The sequence below is a fragment of the Carettochelys insculpta genome, chromosome 11 (assembly GCF_033958435.1).
Source record: "Carettochelys insculpta isolate YL-2023 chromosome 11, ASM3395843v1, whole genome shotgun sequence".
Lineage (NCBI taxonomy): Eukaryota > Metazoa > Chordata > Testudines > Carettochelyidae > Carettochelys > Carettochelys insculpta.
Genome location: NC_134147.1, coordinates 27,604,222 through 27,630,916, shown reverse-complemented (window position 1 = coordinate 27,630,916; position 26,695 = coordinate 27,604,222). Strand labels below are relative to the sequence as shown.

At 44.4% G+C, this 26,695-nt stretch overlaps 1 protein-coding gene across 5 annotated transcripts in view; it reads right to left on the bottom strand.

Moving 5' to 3' along the window:
* CHCHD6 (coiled-coil-helix-coiled-coil-helix domain containing 6) overlaps positions 1 to 26,695 on the bottom strand; it is a 184,896-nt gene that overhangs the window by 20,054 nt on the left and 138,147 nt on the right. The window contains exon 10 of one of the 5 annotated variants that reach the window (XM_075005245.1): positions 10,960 to 11,211. The exons of the other annotated variants lie outside the window; for them this stretch is intronic. Coding sequence (XP_074861346.1) covers positions 11,200 to 11,211 — 12 coding nt within the window. The 3' untranslated portion in view covers positions 10,960 to 11,199. Of the gene's footprint in view, positions 1 to 10,959; positions 11,212 to 26,695 lie in introns of those variants that run through there. 5 annotated transcript variants of the gene reach the window in all.

Genomic DNA, 26,695 nt, shown 5'->3' with positions numbered 1-26,695 from the left:
GCCCCATCCTGAGCTCCCAAGCAATGAAGGGCTAAAGGGCAGGGCTGAGGCTGGGACTGCAGAGAAACAGAGCACAACGGACTAGGAGATGCGCAGCCAAGCAAAGCAGGCTGGCGGGTACCTCCAACTCCTGCCACCGTGGTGAGTGCAGAGTGAACATAGTGAGGCTGACAGCGTGTCCTTAGTTGTCACCTACCACCCCTCACAGTAATTCAGAGGGGGTATTATCAAATAACTACAACTCATTCTTGATGGGGCCTAAACCTGAAAATAACCTGCCCCAAATTCATCTGGCCCTCAAACAATCCTCCCACCTCACCAAGCTCATCAGCAGAAACAAGCTTCCCTCACACAAGGAAACATCAGCTCAAAACAGCATCAGGCCCTGCAGCAACAGATGCAAAACCTGATGATGTATTTCCTCTACTCTGACGATCAATATTGTTTATAACAAGCCTTTTAACATCCATTGGTTTATAAATGTCCATCATGACACATGGTGGTACCTGACCCTGAGCATCAAAAGTCCCAACAAGTATATGGATGAAACTAATCATTCCCCTCTCGAATGAATACATACAGAAAACTGATAAAATGTAAAAAAAAATCTTAACACAAACAGGTAAACACTTTGCACAGAACAATTACTCCACAACAGAACATTCCTTATTCTCAAGGGGAACCTGCACAATACCCTCAGAAGATGAACCTGAATGCCTAAACTCATAATTTCACTAGACACTAAAAATAATGGACTATGGTCATATCTATGCTTAGAAATGTAGGGTATGTCTATGCTTACCAGAAGATCAGCTGGTTCAGAGTCGATCTTCCAGGGTTTGATTTAGCATCCCTAGTGGGAACGTGCTAAATCCAACCATCAGCACTTGACTGTTGGCCCTGGTAATCCTCATTCTAATGAGTTAAGGGAGGTTGACAGGAGGGTTTCTTCTGTCGACCTCCCTGCGCGGACAGCCTGATAAATAGATATTTGATATATCAGTTCCATCTACACAAGCATCATAGCTGGAACTGCATATCTAAGACTGACTTTCAGGTCTGGTGTAGACCTGCCCTTAGAGTGGTACAGCTGTGCCATGTTATGAGTGCCTGTGTAGCTGCATTATGTCAAGAGTAAAGTGGTCTCCCATTGACGTACTAAAACCAGTTCAATGAGTGGCATTAGCTGTATCAGAGGAAGAGCATCTCCTACTGACATAGTACTATGCTTAGCACTTATGTCACCAAAACTTAGTTTGCTCAGGGGTGCTTTTCAAACATGACTGAATGAGAAAAGTTCTGCTAAAATAAGTGCTAAAGCAGATGTGACTGCACTAGACATGCTCATTTTACGTCTCATTATAACAAATCTTTAACCCACTTACCCTCCTTTTTTCTTATACCTGCAGACTTCTTAGCTACCCACTTCATCTTGAATGGTTTATTGCAACGTGTTAACTGCTTATACCTCATTTATTTCAGCTTGTATTGAAGTGTGATGGTCTGCTTACCTTTCCCAGAACTGGAGAACTCCATGTAGCTAGAAAGCCCGTCACTTTCTCCAACAGAAGTTGATCCAATATAATATATTGCCTCATCCACTTTGTGTGTTTCAGAATCTGAGACAAACATGGCTACAACACCATTATAAATCACAGGGAGTAGAGAGATTAAAGTACAGACAGGTTGGACCTGTCTTGTTCGGGAATGTCTGATCCAGCTACACATGTGGTCTGGCATCCCAGAGGGAGTACTCGTGGAAATACCTGCACGGCAGGACCACAACTGCTGTTGGGCTAGGAGTGGGACAGTAAACTAGAAGGGGAGACCCTGGGCTGGGGCCCAGCAGCTAGGAACCAAGCTCAGCCAGGGTCAGGAGCCCTGTGCCAGAAGCAGAGAACTGGCAGCCAGATGCAGAGCCCAGGTGGGGTCAGTGGCAGAGAGCTGGTGGTCAGAGCCTGGCAGCTGGAGCCAAGTCAGAGCCAGTGGCTGAGAGCAGAGCCCATCAGGGAGCTGGCAGCCAGTGGCCAGGACTACAGGCTGAGATTGGTAGCCAGGGGCTGGCAACCAGGACCAGAGCCCAGTGGTGGGAGCAGAGCCCAGAGGCCCAAAACAAAGGGGCTGGCACTGACCTCCCCTGTTCCAGCAAACTCCCTCATTTGGGATCCCTCAAGTCCCAAGAGTGCTGGACCAGGGAGGCCCAATCTCTAATTGGAATGCATTTCAAAGCTCTGGGATTGAAGGGGTTATAGAAATACAAAGCACATGGTACAAAGGAGCATAAGACAAGACACCTGTAAACTGCACCTCTGCAAGAATTAGAACCAGCCTAGACAATGACTTCTGCAGACTTCTAGGAAAAGGAAGCAGGAGAACTGAGATTAACACCAAGAAATCAGAAGACTATTGGCTTTGAAGCCCACGTTTTGGACGTATAAATTCAGAATGTCACACTGCTACTTAATAATCAACTTCCTTCCAAAGAAGCAAACAAAAACAGGTGCAATTAGATGCAAGAAACACAGAAAACATAAAAGTCAGATATGCAGAAATTCATCTTGGGACCAATATACCCTTGGATCCTTCTGGATTTCAAATTTGTGAGTTTGTATATCCAATGATCCAAAACTTATTCATTACAGATTCTATGTAGGGATTATTTTATCATGTTCAAAACCACATCTGAGATGAGACTCCTTTAAATAAATTGTTTTCCTGACTCAAACGTCATTTGACTGAGTGATAACTAAAATCAAGGGAACACACTCTGGCCAGACACAAGAATTTTAGATTTTTCATCCCCCTTCCATTGGATAATTCAAACTCTCATTCACTACACTTCTCAGAGAATTAAATTCCATAGTGTATTAGCGCACCCAGCAATCCTGATGCAGTCCAACTTTGATGTAATTGGGAATCCATATTAATCTGAAACCAAGCCCACGAAGTCTGCTCAAGACCAAAGGTTCCCACTAATTTTTTTTCCATCCATGGACAGAATAAATTTTGTTATATGCACCAAAGCATGTGTGAATGTGCACCACTAATAGAAGCACATACTGCTGATTGTGGACACTCAGCTAATCAGGTGGGCAGCATTTGACTCTCTCCTGAAGGCCATCCAAGCGCTCAGCTTGCAGGGAACACTGTTCAAGACAATTTCCTCTGAAGCAACATCATCTTGATAAAGAGAAAACACCTCCAGAATTCCTTCTGTACCTCTAAAGACTATCAAATTCCCTCTCCCATATCCTGAACCCCTCCAAACTGCAGCCATTGGCTGCAAAACCAAAGACAGGATGCCATGCTTTTTGAGGTAATCAATGCTGCTTCTTAATCATTGATAAGGGGTACTCTTTCCTTCGGCTCCTATTTTATTCATCGCCTTTTGCGTTCACAGTTCCATAGCTAATCACTGGACACATTATTAACCAATGACGCCTCCTTCCCTTTTCACAATATTAAATTTATCTTGTCTATACTTCCATGAGCCCTCAAATTCACAAGTTTGCAACACCCAGACGCATATGTGAGTAGTGTTAATGTAAGTTTGCTACCACACATATCTGGCACCATGCCCCAGTCCTGACCAGTAATACCATCTGCTATGGCCTAACTGGAGAAGCTCCTTAGCAGAGACTGAAATACTTACCGACTATGCAGTGGTTCATTAGCAGAAAGTAAGGAGGTTTAGAGGCAAGAAAGCATGTGCAGGAGTCAGGATTCCTGGGTTCTACTCTCAGCCCTCCTATAAGCTTCACCAAATGACTCTAGTCAAGTCATACTCTGCCTCAGTTCCCCTTTCTGTAAAACAGGAATACAGCTACTCACTGAATACACAGTGGTCCTGCAAGGGTCCAAATGCATTAATTATTGCCAGTGGAAGATTCTAAGGAAGTACAAATTATTACCACTAAATTCTCTTGGGTCTTATTTCTACAGCAAAATTTGAAATCAGGCTTCAGTGAGGAAAAGATAATGCATTAATTTGCTCTGCTACCAAGCCCCCTTCTGCCTTGCTTTAAAAAAAACTTCAGCAACGTACTGTGTGTTTTGATTGCCACTCCAGCTCAGGGATAACACTTTTATAACCTGCATAAGGCTGATTCCTCTCCCCTCCAGCCTCACATACTGAACATGCAGGCAGGAACGACTTCCCTCGACATTCCTCCTCTATGCCTAATTGTATTTCTGCTCAGTGATATTGTGAAATTCCACCCAGAAGTATTATGAGCTCAACTGGCTTTATTTGTTTAACTGTTCCCATTTTCATTAAGCTGTTGCCATTCGGCAGCCAGTAATTTTATTTCTATGATAGCTGTATTCATTTTGTGCTTACGGGTGTTACTGTTGCTTTCTCTGCCACTTGCAGAGCAGGACATCAGAAGAGAAGACAGCAATAGGGCACAGAAAGGGCTGCACTCACAAATCTATATGCAAGTATGTAAGCAGTAGAACCTTTTTATACTTCCTTTTATAGAGCACCTACCAATGACTTCCTATCTGGCATCAGAATAAATAATCAAAGGGTGAATCAGAAAGATATTTGACACAGAGATTAACTGAAATGCACAAACCTAAGAGCGGGGGATGAAAGACCCTCAAAGCAGGGTTGACTCCTTCAGATCCATGCTACAGAATTTCAACACTGAAACTCATCTATAATGCTGCCTGGGCATTTATACCACATTCAACACTGTGGTATCTGAGAGTGCCTAGAGACTTGATTAGATCACAAGGGAAGAGAAGTTTTACCACACCAAACCCCGATTGATGGGCCTCTGGAGAACTGCAACAGCCAAGGACAGGAATGTTAACAAGCATTTCTCAGCATGTTTTCTGAGGTAAACAAATTGACTAAACTAGCCTGCAGCAGAATGTTAAACTCTGTCTACTTCCAAACCCACACCTCCTGGGTGGAGGCTCCAGCATTCACTCACCAAACCCAATCATTTAACTTTCCTATATTTGCTGGCTGATCCTACTTTTTTACAAAAAACACAGTAACTTGGGTTTATCATCTGGTACATAATGAAGACTTAGGACCCAAGGCAGGAAAGACATGATACATTGGATCACTGTGGAAAAGCCTAAAAAGCCCAGGAAACCCAAAAAATGAGAGGTCTCTGGCCATGCATACACATGCAGATGCCCAGCTATGAACCTAATGGTAGACTTGTTCAGTCACCAGTTCAGATGCAGGCAGATGCCATTACTCTTTAACACTTCAGCAGAACAGTTTTGTACAACTGACTGTGTTTATCCAACATACATAATGCAATAACAGATATTCACGTTAAGTTGTGTTATGACCCTCAATGCAGCACCAACAAGTGAAGGCAGAGCAGCAACATCCCTGAGAAACAAAATGTTTCTCCACCTACTGCCTCCTCCTGTCTGAGGCAGATTCAAGCAAGCCCATTTCTAAGATTAAAATTCTTAACAAAGCAGTACTTCCCCGATCCTCTCTCCTCCTCAGTTTGGAATGTAACACTTCCCATGGTTAATCACAGAATCCTAGAACTGGAAGGGACCTCCAGAGGTCAGAGAGTCCATTCCACTGTCCTCAAAGCAGGACCAAGTACCGTCTAGACCAGTGGTTCCCAACCTGTTTGAGAAGGGGACCCATTTTGACAATTCACTAAGACTTCGTGACCTAAGGCAATTCAAAATGGTGGTGAGGGGGGTGTTCCTCACTGGGAAATTTCTTTTGTATAAATCTTGATTTGCCCCCCTCCTTGCTCCCCTCCCACCCCCAGGCTTAAACCCTTCACAGCCCCAAAACACCCCCTCAACTGCCTCACACAAGCACTGCTGCTGTCCCCTACTGCTCCTTCGCTGGGCTGCTGCCGCCACACGGCTCTCCCAGCCCTCCTACTTCCTTCCCCCACCTGAAGTACGGGCTGCCCTGCCACACTGAAATAGGACTAAATTTAATTGATTTAATGGCCAGATCCCTCCTGCTGGCCATTAAACCAATTAAATTGAGTTCCATTTCAGCACAGCAGGGCAAGGACTGGAAGTCAGAGAACTGAGTGGCAGCAACAGCGGAAGCTGCAAATGGCTCCTTAAACAGCCACATGTGGCTCACAGCCACCCAGCCAGTGACCCTTAGCAAATCTAATGGAGACCCACGTTTGGGTCCCGACCCATAGGTTGGGAATACCTGGTTTAAATCATCCCTGACGGATGTGTATCTAACCTGCTCTTAAATATCTCCAGTGATGCAGATTCCACAACCTCCTAGGCAATTTATTCCAGTGTTTAACCACCCTGACAGTTAGGAAGTTTTTTAGTGTCCAACCTAAATCTCCCTTGCTGCAGTGGGATGGAGGAGGCTGAGATCAGCCAATAGGGCTGTGTAAATGATTTCCCTTTTCCATTGTGAAGTAGGATATTTAACTATAACAGTTTAAAATGCGTAAGAGACTGGAAAAGAAAGCAACACTAAGTTGCGGATGCAGCTCAGGCCGAGGGCATTTTAATTTTTGACGAATGGTGCTGGTCGTGTCTTGTAATTTCTCTCACTGCAAAGCATGTCTGTTTGTGATAGATACCAACACAGCTGCTTGGGTGTCCTTTTATCTGCAGAAAAGTATTGTCTGTTTGGAACCAACTCATCCCAAAACAACAGCACCTGAGGAGGAGGGAGACAGAGGAGGGGGATGAGGGAGCTGTCAAGTGGGAATACATCAATGCTGCTGATGTAAAGGCCCTGGCAAAGAACCGGCCTCATGCTTAATTTCAACTGCATCCTTTTCTCACTCTACCCAAACCATGCTTTACTTGTAGCACCAATGCCTCCTCATCCTTTGTCCACAAGCCCTAAACATTTGAACAAATTATTTAATAGACAACAGATGTGGAGGGGTGCAGGGGCTGGGAGGTTGGGGGAGCTCCAGGCAGGGGGTACAGGGCAGGAAGTTGGGAGTGCCAGGGTGAGGAGTGTAGTGGGGGCTCAGGGCAGAGGGCTCAGTGTGCATGATGGGGTTAGGGCAGTGGGTGGCGGTGCAGATGTCCCAGAAGAGGTTTTGATGGGGTGCAGAGTGAAGGCATGCGGTGGAGGGGCTCAGGGCAGAGAGTTCAGTGGGGGTGGGGCTCAGGGTAGGTGGCTGAGTATGTCGGGAGGGGGTCTGGCCAGAGGCTGGAGTGAGTGCAGGGGCTGGAAGGTTTGGGGGCGGGGGTCAGGGAAGGAGGTGAAGGGTTCTGGAGTGAGGGCAGGGGTAGGTTGCTCAGGTCGGAGGCACTCAGGGCTTGGGGGTGGATGAGTCAGGGAAGGGCTTGGAGAACTCAGAGTGGGCGGGTGGGTGCAGGAACTAGGGAAGGGGATGGGGTGTAGGGCAGAGTGTTGGGAGGTTTGGGGAGTGAGGGTGGGGATGGAGGAGTCAGTGAAGGGTTTTGGGGGGGCTCAGGGTAGGGGTGTGGGAGGCTTACCAGAGCTGCCCACAACAGCAAAGGTGGTGCTAGGGAACAGAGGACTGCACTGCCCAGCCCAGGCATCTCCTTGGGGGTTCGAGGCCTGCTTCTTGGCCCTGGCATCTGCAGGGATGGGCAGGCTTCCTAGCCTCAGCCTGAGCACAAAGTCTTGGCCAGGCCATGCTTCCCAGCCTGAGTCCCTAGGGGAGAGATCCCTGGGACAGGGTTCCTGGCTCCAGAACCTGTGGGGGGGAGCTGGGCTGTGCTGTGGACCCAGAGGGTTGGTCTGGAGGAGGGGGGCAGGGATAGCAGGGCTCCCCCGTCCAGTGCTGCAGCCAATGGGGAGGGTTTGAGATAGGTGTCTGGCAGTGTGGAGAGCCCTGTCCCCAGCTGACCACTGATCTCCTGCTGTGATTGTCCCCAGTGGTCACTCGGTAGCTGGTCCCTGTGCTCACTGCCCCCAGTGGTGAGTCTGAAATAGGTCATCCCTCCTCTCTGTGTCCCTCCCTTCCCATTTTCTGGAAAACCATTGGATTCCAGGTACTTCCTACTTTCCGGGCACAACCAAACCCTGGCCTTGCTTCAAGTTAGGATAAGAGGAAACTGCATACCAAATTTGGTGGTCCTAGCTCTTACCGTTTAGTAGAAGTTCTTGAAGAAATGAACTCACAGACACATGCACTCTAAAAACGAGAGAGAGCTTGGCCATCATGATAGTACAATCTTGCACAGACAGGACTGAGACCATGGGCTTGCACAAATGCACAGGAACACAGTTAGCAACCTGAATATCCTATAATCCAAGACAAGAGCCAGGAAGAGAGGTGCACAACCCAGATTTACACATGCTTGGCGTTTGTGCAGACTGTACATATCTCCACTTACCTTTCATTAACTGGCCAATTTCCTATAGGCAAATCAAACTATACAAAATATTCTGCTTTCCTGTAGAGCCTTTCATACAAATACTAATTGAGGCTTATAAACTTCTGTGACATATATTATGAGGAAAGCAGAGCAAACTGACTTTACACTTTAGAGGATGAAAAAAGTAAAAATTGGTTAAGTTTGAAGAGAAGCTGGTTTTTTGTTTGTTTTTGCAAAAAACACAAAGATTTAAATTTTCACTCAAACAAAACCACAGGCTCTCAGAACACTAGAATGAGAAGGAACATCGAGATGTCATTTCTTTGTCTAAGCTGCTCTTAAAAATCTGTGATTCCATGGAGATTCCACAATATCCTTATGAAGTTTATTTCAGGGCTTTACCACCCTGACAGCTCTGACAGACAAATCTATTGGTCAAATTTGATCAGCTTCACAAACACTTTTGATGCACTGAAAAAACCCCCACATTTTTCAGTGAAATTATTCATCAAAAAATTTCCCCCAGGTCCAGCAACAACCCAATAATAATAATAATAATCTGTATTATTACAGATGAGGAAACAGAGGCAGGCACACATTAAGCAATTTGTCCCTTGAAACATCATGAGTCAGAGGCAGAGCTCTGTGCTCTAACCAGTACTTCATACTTCATCCCAGAGTTAGAAACAAAAGGCTGGAGTCTGAGGTCTCAATTTTTACTGCAGCCATACCACACTGCTTCCCTCAAGCAGAGCAAGAAACGTGAATTAGTTATTTTTCAGAAAAAGAAAAACTACAATAGTTAACCACAACAAGGAAAGAATACACTCTTACTAAAATATTACTTTTTTTCAAAATAGCATTTAAAATAGCTATCAATATTTCATTTTTGCCACAACTGTGACTGGTGTCCACCTGGAAACAGCCATCTAGACACTGTTCAGTCTAGAAAATGCAGCTAGCACATGCATTCATGGAAAAGCAAGGACTTCCAAAAAATTTAAAGAGCTATACAGTTTTAAAATATAGCATTATAGTAATCAAGACTTGCTAAGCCAATACCAAATGAAGCAAAATTAACTATTATTAATTTAAACACGGACATTTTTAAATAGTTAACTCTTAGTACTGAAAGTCTGAGTTTTTCCATGTCTCATCTGGATCTACACTGCACCAGCAAGCTGGCAGCTTTTGATTTGATTTGATTTCAAGACGATGCCAAGTGTGAGCTATTTGTTCTTGTCGTGACTGCTCAGACTTCAGTTAACTCTGGGAGTTTTCCTTTAAAATGGATAAAATTTGCAAAGATAGGTTTTGATTCCAGGCGTCAGCAGAGACAGAACTTGGGATCTGAATCAAGTAAGGTGCTGTCCTTTGCTGTAGAGCTGATACTGCTATGAAAAACACTATGAAAAACACTACAAAAACATTTCCTGCCACAGCATTTAAGTTCACTTGTGGCTACTTCTGAACATGGAAGAGGAGATCCAGTGTGAAAGGCAGGAACCAAGCCATATTAAGCGTCAATCTGATGCTTTAAGGCAACAAAAGCTACATTTCTACCGTATACTTGGGTGGGTGAGTACACAAATGTTTTCCAATGCATCTCCTTGGTCAGGCAAGAACAGCAGCCACAACCAAGGGTTCTCAGCATGAGACACAGAATTATGGAGGCTGAAGGTGACTGCACTGAAACCAGCCAATCTATGCTTTTCATCAGAATACAGATCAAATAACGCAAAAATCCCAAAGCCAGCCCACACAGCACAATGAGGACAAGAAGGTCATTTAATCTGCAGAGAGCTATTCCATTTGTCCCACTCCACTAACTGTGAAGTTTGAACAGACAACCTGCTTCCCTTTCATGTGCGCTGCAGTGGCCATTTCTCTAGAGCTGCCCATCATTTCCTTATCAAACAGGAAAAATGAAGGATCACTAGAGACAGAGCTCAGCCTTGCTGAGATTTTACTCTCTCGGTGGGTTGTAAATGCCCCTATAATGTTGGCTTTTTAAATCTTGGGTTATTATTACCCACAGCTGCCATTCAGCCTGCAGAAAATAAAGCATCACAGCTTTCAGAACAACACAATGACTGTACATTTGCCAATGATTGGGAAAACAATGCTGTCAAATTTCAGCTTTATTGGAAACCTTTATGCTGTGGGAGTATGACTGCACATATGCTCCTGCACGGGCAATGGAAGGGTTTGAACGTGTACCATCTGGGACTGCAGGTCCGGGCGCCTCTCTTGTCTCACTGAGAAACCGGCGTGCATGTAAATGGATGCACACCTGCAATGCTGGCTGTGCCACTCTATGGGACTATTGGGAGGCGTGCATATGGGGCATGCTGTGAATCCAGCTGTGCATCTCTGAAAGTCTACAGAGGTGCAAGAGTACAAAAGTTCATTTCTATGTGAATAACAAGTATGTTGCCAGTTTTATGGCTTTATTCCAAGTCTCATGACATTTGGTGCTTTAGGAATTATTCTCAACACGACTCCAGCACATAGGGCTTTATTACATGAGAATCTCAGTTTCTCCTTCAAAATGAAAAAGAATTTGACCCTCAACAGCTGAAGAAAAAAAAACACCCTTAAAATATATAGCCCCTTCCTGGATCAAAAACACGAGTGAAAATCATCTTTTAAAATTTAGGGGTCTTGTGAGTTTTTGCAGCTGACCTGTGATATTTGAATGCGTGCAGATGCATCACTGCTCTGTGTGTATGTGGTGTATGTACGGTACCCCCCCGCCCTGCCAAGCATCCTGCATTGCCCATCCCAAGTGTTAGAGAAATCATGAGTCATCCATCTAGCCATCCAACTCAAGTCGTAAGGTTTTTTAATGCATTTGATATTCTTTTCATTTGCCTTCTGGTTTTTGAATCTTTGGGGTGGACTCAGTTCCCAGTCTCAGGCTTTTCTCTGTAAATAAAAAAGGACAGAAATTTACTCTTTAAGAACAGTGAATGCTGAGACACATGTATTCACAAGACTCCAGGAGTTGAGGCAATAAGAAAAATGAAATATTCCAGGAGTTTAGCAAAGTGCAGTGGTACCTGTCTCCCTGTGGCAGGACAAGGGTGTACTCCAAGACTGAGAGTGTGTCACTGAGAATCGGAGTATGATTCTGAGTAAGAGACAGTGCCTGAACCTCAGTACCTAGGTATTTATGGACGTGAGGTGTTCACGCTATCAGTTCTCAGGGAGGTGGCCTTGAAATTTTATGAAAATCCATCTTCCCTTCCCCTCTCTATATCAATGTGGTACAGGGAAAACTGGTCAAGCTCAGAAGACAAAGTTCAGATACAGTCCTCAGTCAGCTTGAAAATAAAAGTGATGCTATTGGGATCTGAGTAGTGGGTAGGCATGAGCACACCCACAGCTAAAAGATCTCTTCTCCTGGGCTAGGGGGATCCACTGGGCTAGAGAACAGGGGGGACAGCTGAAAAGAAGAAAGGTGACAGGCATGGAGATCATAGGATTAAAACAAGGGAGCCAAAAGGCTACACTGAGTAGAGAGCACCAGACAGTGTCCACAGCTCCCTAAAGGCACTATGGCTACTTCTACACGTGAAGCCAACATCGAAACAGCTTATTTCGATGTAGCAAATAACGTCTACACGTCCTCCAGGGCTGGCAACGTCGATGTTCAACTTCGACGTTGCACCGCACCACATCGAAATAGGCGCTGCGAGGGTACGTCTACACGCCAAAGTAGCACACATCGAAATAAGGGTGCCAGGCACAGCTGCAGACAGGGTCACAGGGCGGACTCAACAGCAAGCCGCTCCCTTAAAGGGCCCCTCCCAGACACAGTTGCACTAAACAACACAAGATACACAGAGCCGACAACTGGTTGCAGACCCTGTGCCTGCAGCATGGATCCCCAGCTGCCGCAGCAGCAGCCAGAAGCCCTGGGCTAAGGGCTGCTGCCCACGGTGACCATAGAGCCCCGCAGGGGCTGGAGAGAGAGCATCTCTCAACCCCCCAGCTGATGGCTGCCATGGAGGACCCGGCAATTTCGACGTTGCGGGACGCGGATCGTCTACACGGTCCCTACTTCGACGTTGAACGTCGAAGTAGGGCGCTATTCCAATCCCCTCATGAGGTTAGCAACTTCGACGTCTCGCCGCCTAACATCGAAGTTAACTTCGAAATAGCGCCCGACGCGTGTAGCCGCGACGGGCGCTATTTCGAAGTTAGTGCCGCTACTTCGAAGTAGCGTGCACGTGTAGACACAGCTTATGGGAGCCAGTGGACCCCACCCATAGGAAGTCTATCTGGATGCATGAATGGACAGAGGAACAGAAGCAAGCCCCACAGTTGCAGGCTCCCCCAGCCAACCTTCCCTCTGTGGTCTTATAAATGGCCATAGCCAGAAGGAGGCTAACACAAAGGTCCCGTGACTTTGGGGAGGGCGGGGTGGGGTCACAGACAGGGTGTGCAAAGATCAGTAGGTGAGCGGAGAAGTGCAGCCAGAACCTCAACAGGAGTTTCCAGAGGAACCGGAAAAGGGGCTGTATCCCAGCTCACTGAAGAAAGGTGTGCGCCAAGGTCTCCCTCATGCCACAAAAGGAGTAACTGTCAGGGATGAGGTGAAATGCACCAAGTACATGCCCGTGCTCTCAGCGCCATGGAGCATCCTCCAGCCAGTGTCCCTGGCTGGGCTTGGGAGCGAGAAGGAACACAGACTGTAGAAGAGGAGAGTGAAATCACACATCAGGCAGGGCTCCCTCTTTTTAATATCTGAACTTCACAATGAAAGTTTTGTCTTGTAGTTAAAAAAAAAAAAACTAGACGCAACACTACACATCCCTCATTAAAAACTGCACTTGCTGGTCACGTTAGGACCTCCTCCTCTCACTAACTCTCCACTACTTCTATCCGCCAATTTTTATGGACCTTGGCATCACACTCACACTCCCCACACAATTCAGCTTGAGAGACAGGAAAAGCAAAATGAAAGAGAGCCACCCTCAGTGTGCTTTAAACAGGAATCTGCCTGGAGACTCTCACAGGAGTATGGCAGCATGCCTCTCTGGTTAATTAATGACCCAACAGCAACTTAAGAGACCCAGTGCTGACTAAGAGAACAGCAGTCACAAAACAATGCAGTGATGGGTCATGGCAGTGCTTTATTACTGTGGGGACCTTCCATTCTTTCAAAAAGAGGCTGCTTCCATTTCTTATTCCTACCCTTTCTATTTCAACTGCATCGCCGCCAGTATCCTGAATTCACATTAGAGCCTCCTATACTCTTGCAAAGATGGCAGCAGGAAGCAGTATGGTCCTGCCTTAACATTAGTAAACCGGTGAGAGGATATTTTCTGAAGCCAGCAACAAAGCACACCAAGAAAGCTTCCCATTTGAGTGGATGTCTCTCTCACTTGTCATATTTCTTTCTCAGGTGACTGAGGGATACTGACAGTTTCTAAACATACGCATAGCAAGGACATACACCACTGGTTCAGCTCCACTCAGGCTTTTCCATCACTTCATCACCTAACCCTTCTTTAAAGTTCAAAGACGGGTGGTAAAGCCATCTGAGTCCTATCTATACTACAGCCTCTGCTGTCAGTACCATCAGCAGATTGTGTGTAAATTTTTCCAGTGTCTGTGCAGTTCAAGTGTCTAAATGGCTTTGAGGTATGACAAGACATACGGAGGCAAATCTGGACCCTGATCAGTTTTATGAAAAGATAACGTAAATACCTTATGCTTCCGTAACGCTTTCCATCAAAGGAACTCAAAGCACTTTCCAGACATCCAGTTAATCTCATCAAATCTAGCAAGTAATATCTATGCATCTAGATATGGGCAAACAGAGCAGTTTCAAGTCTTGCTCAAAATACCTAATAAGTGTAAGGCAGAGCCACAAATCTCTCAGCTAGATAAATCTTCCCTCTTGAAACACAGCGAGGTTTACACTCCTCATCCAGGTGTGAAGCTTATCGTGTTCAGTGAGAAGTGATTATTCTCGCTGCTTGTACACTGGTGCTAAAAAGGTATAAAGAAACAAAAACCTTTACAACAGAACATCTTCAAATAGCTACAAAGGGGAGGAGGAGGAGGGAAGGAGAGTTTGCACCTGGGTTAAATTACCACCATTCATACATCCCATTTATCTATCAGTTACTAAATTATCAACAATTCAAGTCTCTCTCCAAGAGGTAGAGATTAAGTAGGAACCACTAAACAGAAATGCTGTCTCTCTCTCTCCAGTGAGATCAGCTCACAAGGAGCATCCTGAGCGCTTGGGAACCAAAACGGGTTTGTGAGCCATTACTCCAGAAAGCAATGACAGACACACAAAGAGAAGGGGAAATGCTTCCATTGGGAGGCGAGGTGCTGTAAGGCTGGATGTAATGGCTTTCAGATTCAGACTGCAAACTGTGGTTTCTTTTATTGAGCACATGCGCCTAGAGAACGAGAAGCTGCATTTCAGTCCAAGCAATAATGCAAATGAGATTTTTCAAGGGAAAACAATGAAGCTAGTATGTAAATATTAATTTAACAATCTACTCTACAAAGCCTCAGCTGATCTATAAATAGCTGTTTTATTAAAAGGTGATGCTCAAGACAGCTATTCTGACTCCCGTTCCCACAATCCCCTGTGCCATTTTGCTTTCATTGTCTCTGGAGACATCTCTTTCACTGTATATGGCTTGCTCCTCTTCCAGCACTTGCAGTGTAAGGAGCTCATTCCTACAATACAGCACATACTTACATAGCCCCTGGCAAGACAAAAACCCTGATGTGCCATGCACACAACAGCTCACAGAGCTCAATTAAAGAGTGCAAAAGTCTTCAGAGAAACAAAACTTAACGCAGTTCTCTTCTAAACAGCTAACTAGGGAACCAGCCAAGCAGAAACTAACAAGCATTCAGAGAATGACTGACAAGGACCCTGGCACCAGACACCTTCTGTCCCTATTTACACTACAAGGCCTGCCAACATATAATTGAATGTAAGTGCCTAGAATGTGCACATTAGGAAGCTCATGGTTCCTTCAACTACTCTATGTGAGGAAGTATCAAACCTCACTAAACAAAGGGAGTCTTACTATTTGCGATAATGTTGATAACTCACATCCTGAGGTCCTTCATCAGTTTTTTTACACCCATTAAAATTATTTATATTTCATAATAATTATACATTTCACTACAGGTTGCACCTCCTAAAACCAGCACTCTCTGGTCTGGCAAGACCAAGGATGCTTCTGGAGCAGAGAACAGAGGCAGATGTGCCAGCCAGGGCCACAGACAACAACCTCAGCAGTTCCACAGGAAGCAATGCAGGGCCAGGGCTGGAACCGGTGCTCCCCAACTGCTGCAGGCTTGGGGGCCCATAGCAGGGGACCTCCCCCGACTCAGCCAATTCTCTTGTTTGGGACCGCTCTGGTCCTGGCCGTGCTGGAGCAGGTAGGTGCAGCCTGTCCTACCTTTACAGGTTATACACAACAAATAATATCTTCCATTGTTGAAATGCAGCCATCCCTTGGGTGACATGTGACAGCACACAGCAACATGACACAACAGGTTAAGGCAGGGAATAACGAATACTGAATTCTGGTAAAAGTGCACAGGCAATTTATATTAACAGAATGGAATTATCCAAGCTAAAATCTGGCTAGAAACCATAGAAATTGGGTGAATTCTGAAGTTTTAGGATAGTCACAGGGATTTTGTAAATATGCTGCAAAAAGGTAAAATGTTTGCCTTCATTTTGCTTCAAAAACTTCTGACAATATACCTTAAACATTGGACCTGAAAATATACAAGCTGAATATGAAAGAAAATGAATAGCCTCTGCTACTCATCCTCTCATTTATCTTAGACTAACATTCCGTCTGAAACCCACCCATACATAAGGCACTCGCAGTTACATTTTCATTGCTAATCACTATGCCAGAAACATCCAGACAACATATTTTGTCAGTGTTCACAATATGCTGATCACATTACCAGTCTAAGTTTATATTGCAGTAGCATCTAGAAGCTAGCCAGATCAATGGCCCCTTGTGCTGAGCACCATACAAACATATAGAAAATGATAGTCTCTGGTCCAAAAAATGAATAGATAAAAGCTCACAATAATCCATTTCAGGCAAATGGCAATTCCCTATGATACAACTTTTGAATATTCACAGAGCTAAATATTCTCTCTTTTATTTGGATTGGAGATATTTGCAGCAGTTTAAAAATAATTTTGAAGTGATATATACAGCACTGCACAGAAGTTTAAGAGGGTCAGACCCCTGCAACTTGGCTCATTAGATCCTCAAATTCACTGTGGATGTTACAGTATCTAGAATAGCAACAAAAAGTGGAACAATTTAGTAAGCCAGTACCTATTTACGAATAGTCTTGCTTTTGCCATATTTAGGCAAAAGGATGCAGGAATCTTGTCCAATAGAACAGAAAGCAGAAGAAAAATGTGAAGAAATCATAAGGAAGGTGGGTAAGTGCTAAGATATTCTCAATTGGTCCATCATTTCTATGGATCATAAATAAAAGGATCAATTAAACTCACAAGTCAATATGAAGAAAACAAATAACGGACTTCTGGTTAACTTTAAGGCAGTATTTAGTCTAATAAAAGCTTTTTTTTAACACTAGTAGCAATTGATTTAAACTGCAACAAGGAGAACTGAAGAGAAATTTGCTAACAGCAAGAACAGCAAGGACAATGGAACAAGCTGCCAAAAGACACTGCAAAATCACCTTCACAGCAGCAATCCAAAGCAGATACAATTCCTTTCTGTCAGATGCAGGATGAGATGATCCAAAAAAAGACCCTCCAACCCAAACGGCGCTAGGATAGTCCTCTTTTGTAGCTGTTACAAAGCTGTGAAATCCCACTCTCTACTGGAATTTTCATTCACCAGATCCTTAATTTTGGAGAGTGTCCAGTTATTATCATGGAGCTTTAACAAAACAGTGCCTGAAGAAAAGTTAAACTAAGTTTGCTTCTCTCTGAAGCAAGTTTCCAGCAACTAGAGCGCAGATGACATCCAACTTCGCTCGTCCACACAGAGTAATTCATTCTTCACGCTTGTTTAAACATGGTCACTCAACAAGCGCAAACTGGCAGCTGCTTTGTAGGCTGTAGAGTCTGTTTCACTGCCAGGAGTTGTGCTGAGATGAGTCCATGTCACATGTCAATGGAGACAGATTGACTCCTTTGGCTCTGGGATGGAAAGATCAAACTGCTGGCTGGCCTCTGTCCCTTGCTGGGTACACTGATTTTTATCAACAGGAAAAGCCAATTAAAGTTGATAAAGACATATTCTCAGCTGATTTTCCTTACTGCCCACTGCTCAGAGCTAGAATAATGGATAATACTCTGCCTGTGGGTGTATTTTTCTAAAATCTGTCAGTTCTGACAGCATTTTGGCACCTGGATAACTCAAGATTTATGTCAAGGGTCCAGGACTACACCATCTCTCGATATCTGATGGGTACATTTTTCAGCAGGGCTTCCCTAATTAAAGGGATAGAGATAGATGAGATCAGATTGATAGGTTTTGCAGTCAGATATTTCACGCTCAATTTGATGAAATATAAATCACTCTTGCAACTTCTCTTAAACATGTGAGAGGAAAGGAAAAATGTGAGAACACAGCAGCAGGTCCCAAATACCCGGATATTGTCACTTATTTTCAAATTCCACCTTCTGTCACCCATGGCAAGGTCCTGACAACAGATGCAGTGCTTGCTATGAAAGCAGAAATGAAAACAGAAACTCAGAAGAAGACACTGCTGCTCTCATTGCTTGCCATACCACAAGAGAGACCAATGAGGTACTGCCAGTCTTGGGAAGATGAGCACAGGTTGGAAATTGTGCACGACTTTAGATTGCCTTACAACCGTCAGTTGGCAGCCTCCTCTGGCAGATTAGCAAACAGCTTTGACAGGGGAGTTCTATCTTGCCCTCAGCAGTCAGTGTGGTTGCTGTAATAGATGGAGACTACAGGGGGAATATAATATTATAGGACTTCACATGTATTAGCTAATAATCTCCTCAAACTACCTTTTGGTGTCATTATTCCCATTCCACAGATGGGGAAACCTATTCAAAAAGTCTGGTGGCCTGATTTTTGAAAAGTGATGAGCACCCACAACACCACATGTCACAATTTATAGGGAGAGTCCCAATGTTTGGGACTTTTACTTATTTAGGAGCCTATTACTTCACACCCCCATCTCAATTTCTAACATTTGCTGTCTGGACACCTAATTATGACTCATACTGGTTTTAATGGAACTTGCAAGTACTCAGCACTTGTGAAAAAAAATCAGGCCATAAGTAACTAGTCAAGGTCACACAGTGAGTTAGTGTCAGAGCTGGCAATAAAGCTCATAAGTTCCTGGCATCCACCCCTGTTTGCAGACCATACTGCTGTCACAGAGGCTTGGCGAGAGACCCCCCTACCAAGGAGAGAAACAAAATAGCCTTTCTGTCCATAACTTACCAAATAAAGCTGAACCATTACAATGCAGAGCAACAAAGATATTAAAAGCACTGTTTTCCTGGCACTGAAAGGGTAAAACTACTATTTGAACAACTGGGAAAATTAAAATGGTAAAATAATAGCTACCCTTCAAAATTCTACAGATGCAAAGACACTCTTCAATGAATAACTGATAAAGGAGAAAAAAAACATTTTAAACAGAAATTGTTTCATGCATGAAGGTCAAACAAGTAACAGCTTCTGTGAAGTACCTAGATTTTCAGTCACGGCAAGCAATGCACTAGCTGGATTTACACAACAGTCTCTTACATCTAGAAACTGAGGCTCAAAGCCCAGGTACACAAGCAATAACAACATGGGGAACATCTTGCCCTTCTCCCTTTTTGGAGGTTTATCCATACTACAAAATGATCGGCCAGTGACATTGTCTCTATTTTTTAAATGCTATCGCTACACTATCACTGACACAGTGTCACACAAGTGGCAGCAACATTGGGAGCATGGGGTGGGCAAAGCTCAGGCAATTTTACTATCCTGTTGTCTACTTACTCAGAACACTGAAGCTGCTGGTAACGGTGCAATCTAAGAAAAATGCTGCAGACACAACAAATTAGGACCGCTTAGCAGACTGTTCAGGAGACACCAAATGTGGAACAGAGACTGCACCAGGTCAGAACCACAGTGCAGATGCAGTGCTGTGCTGAATATCCAGCATTGGAACAGTACAGGATGTTACTAATTAGGATTGAGTCAGGACAACTATTCAGGGAGCTCAAAACTCCGTTAGCAGGTCATTCTGCAGGTCATGAATGACTGACATCAACAGAACTAGGGAAGCTTTACTTGGCTCTCGCTATGCCCATCAGACCCTTCTTTGCAGGAGCACCAAATTTCCCTCTGCCATTCAACATTGTTTTCATAACAAAAACAGGGAAAAACATATAGTAGAAACTAAAAGGTGAATTTGAAGCTTGGCAATATGCCAATTCATCTGCACTCCACAGCACTTACCTCGCCTTCTCCCCAGCCCACTTCATCTGCATAACTTCCTAAAAATATTGAATTGAATGTAGAAGCGCAGCTGAACATACCTAATCAACCAAGGCACTGATGTAAGCAAGAGGGAGGGAGGGACAGAAGGCAGGAGGAAAGAAAGAAAGACAGAAAAAGAATAAAAGGTTGCGTCTCCACCAGTCGAGAGAAGTTTCTGGCTTGGATCTGAGATGGGGCCAGGACCGGAGGAAGTACAGGGGTGCTGGGGCTGCAGTGAGGTCTGGGTGGACGAAGGGAAGGGAAGGGTGGGCATGGTTCTCAGCCACTGCAGGAGGTCCAGGATGCCCTGCGGGGGCGCGGCAGCAGGGTTATCATGTCCTTCCAGGTGTCAGTGGTTGAATAAAAGCAGGACATGAGTTGATCCACGCCCGTGATTGCCACTTCCTGCTGTCCTGCACCTGCCACTTCACTTTCATCGACAAAACCCGCTAGTGTAGACACAGCCAGAAAGGAACAAAAAGAAACAAAGAAACAAAAGAAAACTGCCAGCATCAGAACAGAAGGCGTATCCCTACCCAGTCCAGACTTCTGACAAATTATTATTATTTTTGCTTCTGATTTTTTTGCACTGACAAATTGCAAAGGAAACTGTGGTTTCATAGATTTTTTCCTCTGTGTTAGAAAGGGAACAGGAACAGAAAATGTGTAGCAGCAACTTCTTTGTACTAACATAGTGAATGTTTTAAGCAGTGGTTTTCATGAAGGATGCGTCCCCTTCTCCTGCAAAGCACCCTGCTGACTTAGCATCAGTGGTTTGTTTAACTGGGCCACTGGACAAGGATTCTGCCCTTCTCTACACATGAGGGGCCTGGCCTACTCCTCTGGGCAGGCCACACACATGCCAATCACACAAAGATTGGTTGGCACAGATCCCATCATTATTCCTGTGATTTACCTTAGGAGAGCTGAGGTGATCATAGCTTAACCAGGGACTGGCTTCATCACTTTGAGCATGAGAGATCACCAGGGTGCAACCATGGCATTGTTTTCCTCTGAATCAGTATGAAACCAAGTGCTAGAAAGAGATGAGATGTTGGAAGTGCCAACATTAACAGCAGCCATAAGCCAAGGCCATGATCCACTGTGATCACTAATGGCCCACCGGCATATTTTACAGAAGTCAGGTGGTCTGCCAAACTGCAATTTGAATAGTTACATTCAACTTAACCAAAATTCCTGTTGTAGCACCAGTTCAATATACTTCTGTTTGCTTCCTGTCCTAAGCTGCTGTGTAGAGTTGTGAATTGCTCAACAGCTGCTCTGCTTCAGCCTTCAGGTGGCTGCATCTCAGTGGTGGGAGAAGTATTTGCTGCATATAGAACTGCAGTGCAAAAACATCAAGGAAAATTCACTATCTCTACTTCCTCTCCTTTACCAAGCTGATCAACTACTAATCCTCTTCTTGCCCAAGGCAGACAGAATTTTGTAAAGGTCTAAAGTTGATACATAATTATGTAAAGCACCTTGGGAGTAGTTCAGAGTTGAAAAATGCTGTATAAATGGAAGAAGAGTGGAGGAGAAAAGTGTGATGCTTACATCCCCCATCCTCTTTCCCATGTCTCCCTCCCTTATCACTGTTCTGAGATTCCTTCTTTGTGCAACTTTACCTTCTAGCTTTATGAACCCTTCTTCTGCAAGAGAGGCACACAGAACACAGTCCCAGCCTCTATGTTCTTACGAGCGTCTAATAGTCAGGGCCCAGAGATTTTTTCTGCTCCTCTGATCAGCCATGTTAAGAGGCATATTTAAAGTAAGACAGGCTCTGAACTCTGCCTTACCCCCTAAGGAAACTAGAGCTTCCTCCTTCCAAACTGCCAGTGCAGCACTACAAAGAACAGGCATCTTGATGTCAGCTCCAATTCAGATTTAAAAATGAAATGAAAGTGAAGATAGAGCACAGCAGCAGAGAGGAGGGAGGAAAGGGAACAGAATGGAAGAAGGCAGGTGGAATACAAAAGGTAGGCACAGAGGGAAGGAAGAAATTGAGCATGCACTCTGGAAAGAGGTGTTTAAATCAGGGCCATGGAGTGCTAAGAAACTGCGGGGACAGCAAGAGCAGGACTGAGGAATCTCCAGCTGTCTAACACTCTAGATGGCAAAATGCTTGGGATGGAGACAAATGCAGTCGGTACACTCTACATTCTATAAGGGGCTCCTCCACAGTTACAGTTTCTTCATAAACCGCCCATGGTTTGAATTCTAATCTAATGGCATTTTTAGAATGGGGAAGAGGTGGTTCTAATGCAAGCTACATTGGTCCTTCTTTAAAACACCTACATTCAGGGGTTCGGGGGCAGACTGGATGCCTCTTTGGAGGTTGCCAATACCAGCCCCTCCAAAGAGTAAACATGTCTTCCACGCAGCACGCTCAAACTCTGTCTGTACATGAAAGCAAGTTACTAGGTCTGAGGTTCAGTTTCAACTTTCCTGCAAGGTGACACATTGCCACAGCTGGGCTATTCCCAGGTATAGCCATGTCTAACTCCTTTGTGTAGGGATATGCAAGCTCTCACATTTGTTGTGCTGTATGATCTCTTTCTTCTCTGCTTCACTTTCCATTGAGTGTAGCCCCTAACCCACCATTTCACTGTTTAACCTCATCAGCAAAGAGGATGAGACAGATCTATGCTTGGGAAGTGTAGGCCTCCCTTATCAAATCAGGTGGCAAAACTATAGTGAAAAGGCTCCACTTGTTCTATGAAGGGAATATAACTCTCCACCACAGACAGAAGAAGAATCTTGCTGGTTTTGAGAGAAGCCACAGTAGAGAATGCTAGCGGAGTCAGCAAAATGGATCTGCTTTCTACTGTGAATCATTAAATTGTTTTTCTCCTTGTGGACTTAGGCTTCAGCCTCATCAACACTGTGACAGACTCTGTGAAAGCTTCACAAAGATGACCCAGCTCACTATGACCAGCAGTTATACCAGTCCTGAGCCATCCATCACGCCCCAGTTCAGCTGATTTGACTCCATCTTCAAAGACAACACTTCCCAGCCTCTGATTAAATCCAGCTGTTGAACAAGGGTCTGCCAATCACACCACATGCCCTGAGTCAACTCACGTCTATGGGGGACTGGACCAAAATGGCCAGACTCATTAACCTCATGCTCCAAATCTGAGTTAAGTCTCTCCCAGCACAGTACACATTTATAACACCCTGGCAGTTACAATGAGTACCTGCTAGAGGGTTGGGAAGTCTTTAAAGGGTATTTACTGGACAGTCATTTCAGCTGACAGAGGTGCCAGAAAGCATTCTCCATGTGAAAGAACAAATTAACTCAGATATGTTCTTTCCTATTAGTCTGGTCCTTTAACTCTCTACATAAGCAGGTTATGAAATCCCACTCTCCCCTGTCCTACCTCAGCAGTAAGCAATGAAAACAAGCTACCAAGCAACTGACATCTGGCTGACAACTAGCCACATATACTGCTGATCAGCAAGAAAAGGTACTCAGGCCAGCTAGAATTAGCAGCTGCGCTAAAGTGCTTACATTTCCCAAGAACAAGACATCCAACTGGACAACCCACTCATGGGGTAAAACTAAGAGCAGCTTTAAAACCATCAGCTCCCTTTTCCTTGAAAGGGCTTTCGGATGATTGCTGATACCCAACCACACCACTGCAGGTATTATCTTAGAAAGAAAAAGAGAACATATGCATTGTGGGAGGTTTTGGAGGTAGGGCTATTAACTTCTTACAAAATAGGTGACTCTTACAGTGTCCAGCCTTCAGAAATTCAGTCAGTTCACAGCACAAGAGGAAGATGTAAATAGTTTGCCATCTCTCTAAAGGACTGATCACGCCCACTGCAGGTTCCCACTACCTTGGTTTCACCTACTCCTTAACCAAGAATACAGGTTGAACCTCTCTCATCCAGCAACTTTGACACCTAATCTGTGCCAGATGAGAGAATGTGCCAGACCACAGGAGGTCTATATTGTCTAGCAGCATTACCACCACTTCCACTGCTTACTGGCTTCTTAGAAGACATTTGGGGTAAATTACAGCTGAATAACAGCACAGAACATTAAGAGCCAGGACTGGTGGTTGTAAACAAACTTCCTGGGACCACAGCAAACTTGGCCACACCCATGATAAATGGTCATCTGGCTAACTAAAATCATGCTGGATTACGGATATTGCCAGATAAGAGAGTTCCAGATTAGAGATGTTCAACAGGTTAAGTGCCGGAAGCACAGTACATAAATATTGTCTTTTGTTACTTATTTATATGTTTACTGCACAGGCCAACTGTGTAATCTTCAGGAAAGGAGACCTACTGAGACACCCACAACATTGGAGAGCCTTTACATGGTTTTATAATGGCTTAACTGCAGCAAATGCCAGGACTTGGCAATGCATGATGACCCTTCATGAAAGGTACTGCATGCAACTTGGGACCTCTCCCTTCCTCTCTCTGTTGGTTTGATACTGCATTATGTAAGGAGTTTAAAGGCTATTTGTTGTCTTAAGTCCCTGCTGTTACTTCTGGATGAATAGACAGCTCATTACTGAACAAGCACCTACAATGTGTTTGGTTTACATTAAATGGCTTCTGACGCACCTTTCTGCTGCCTCAGAAAATAGTGACAATATGACCTAACAAGAACACACTAGAGTTTAGGACAGACTGATGTGAATAAAATTGATAGGTTTGTTTTAACTTTATTTCCCCCATGCGCTCAACATCAAGCTTGACCTGCTTTCTGTTTTACGTGTACAGGTGAATTGACCGCTCACAAACACTGGGACTATCTCAGAGGCAATGCCAGACATCGCATGGCACGTACAGTCAACCTCACCACTCATCATGCTTTCAGTGCACTTCAGTCCTATTCTACAGCACCCACATTATCCCAGTTCAAGCTTCCAACTTTGCCTTCCCTATGCATCTCACTCATGTCCTACAATATCCACCACTATTCCAACCATCTAGGGTCTTCACAATTGCTGCTACTTCTGCACACCGTGGCCCCCTGAAAGTGCACTGCAATAGCAGTAGCAGAATTTTGTTCCTCCTGACCCCAAAGCCCAGGACTCTACCAATTTAGCTAAAGGATACTTAGTGTGATTACAAAAGGATAAGAGATCTGCAACACAGCCACAGCTGTCCTGGGTCAGATGACTTGGCTCATGGGCTAAAAAACCTGCTGTGTAGATGTTCAGGCTCAGGCTAAAGCCTGCATATTTGGACCCTCTCCACTCACAGGATCATAGGGTGTATTCTTCAGCCCAAGTCCAGAAATCTACATAGCTATTTTTCAGCCCCAGAGCGTGAGCTCCCGAAATCCAAATGAACTGATCAGGGCCAGCCATGGGTCTTCAGAAGAAAAACTGAGGACAGCTCCCTGTCATGAGTAAGAAACACCATGACAGAAACAAAGCAAAATTATAAAATTATCCAAAGGGGCTGTTTCAAATTAAGGAAGCGAAGAACATTTAATGTTTAGAAGTGTTTTTTTGTTCTATTTGCTCTTTTATTCCCTGGCTAATGCAGTTAAGACACACATTGCAGACTCCCTGAAAGGAAGACTAGAAGAGTCAATGGACTGAAGGTCACTGGTGGCCCACATGAAGTAAGTTGGTGGGGTTAAACCCACTTCTGAGAAGGTAGGTCTACATGTAATATAAATCACCTGCACACCTGTAACTAACTGACCCGCATACTCTCTCTGCTAAAGTTGCCAGGAAGGATCAAATGGGCCATGACAAACTCCTCTGTCCACGAGAAGAAGTCCAATTAGGTTAGGGTTGAAGAACACCACATAGGCTATGTCTAGACTGCAGGCTTCTGTTGAAGACTGGAGGTTGCTCGGCAGAAGTCTGACATGTCAGGAGTGTTCTGCCAACATCCCTGTCTTCTTCATTCCTGACATTTGACACCATGTGGATGGGCCAAATGTCGGGAAAGCCCTTTTCAACAGAACGGTCAGCAAGAGATACATAAATGCAGTGCACAATTTGTGTAGCTTTTGCTGACAGTTCTTGGCAATCTAGACAGAGCCATTGAAGAAGATGGAGCCAACAGTATGGGTGGTTTACCAGTTCTGGGCCTAGACATTCTCTGTCTCCTGGGATTGTCTTTGCACAGCATTAAACTCACTCTTAAAAAGAGATAGTGATAAAATAAATCCCTGAGAGTAAAGGATGCAGTGGCCATTCATCACAGTTGATGTACAGACAATCTGCAGTTTCCAGAGTGCCACTCTAGTTGGAAATCAGGAATCTTCAAAAACATGAAACAACTGACCTGTGCTTCATAAGATGGATTGAATTTGGTCAACATTATTTCTCTGTTAGTCTACAAGGTGCCACAAGACTTCTTGTTGTTCTTGAAGCTACAGACTAATGCGGCTACCTCTCTGATACTTGTCATTATTTCTCTGTTACTTGACCTAGTGAAGTGGCCCAGAAAATGATCCACTCAGAAAAAGGGCAAACCCAGTCCTTGTGGACAGCAGTACAGGCTGATCTGAGTGGAATAAAATTTAGAGCCAGATGGGTAGAGGCAATGGGCCCTGATAGAAAAATAATAGGGCGGAGGTCAAGCAGAGAGCTTGAAGAATAGAAGAGCCAAGATTTTACAGAGTATAAACATTTTAAAGATAACACACATTTTTCTGGTGCGTTATTTTTATATCACTCCCCCTAACAGCATGGAGGGCCACTAGCTTTTGATCACTATTTTTAACCTTGTCTCACCATACCTTATCAGACTAATTCAGAACAGAAGGTTGTCTGAAACTAAAGACCATTTATACAGGATGAACTCAGCATTCATCAGGAACAAAGAATAAACACACTGTCACAATAATTTTGCCTGTATTTCTGGACACATGCTCAGTCTTTACACAGCAGAATGGTAGGGCAGTCTCT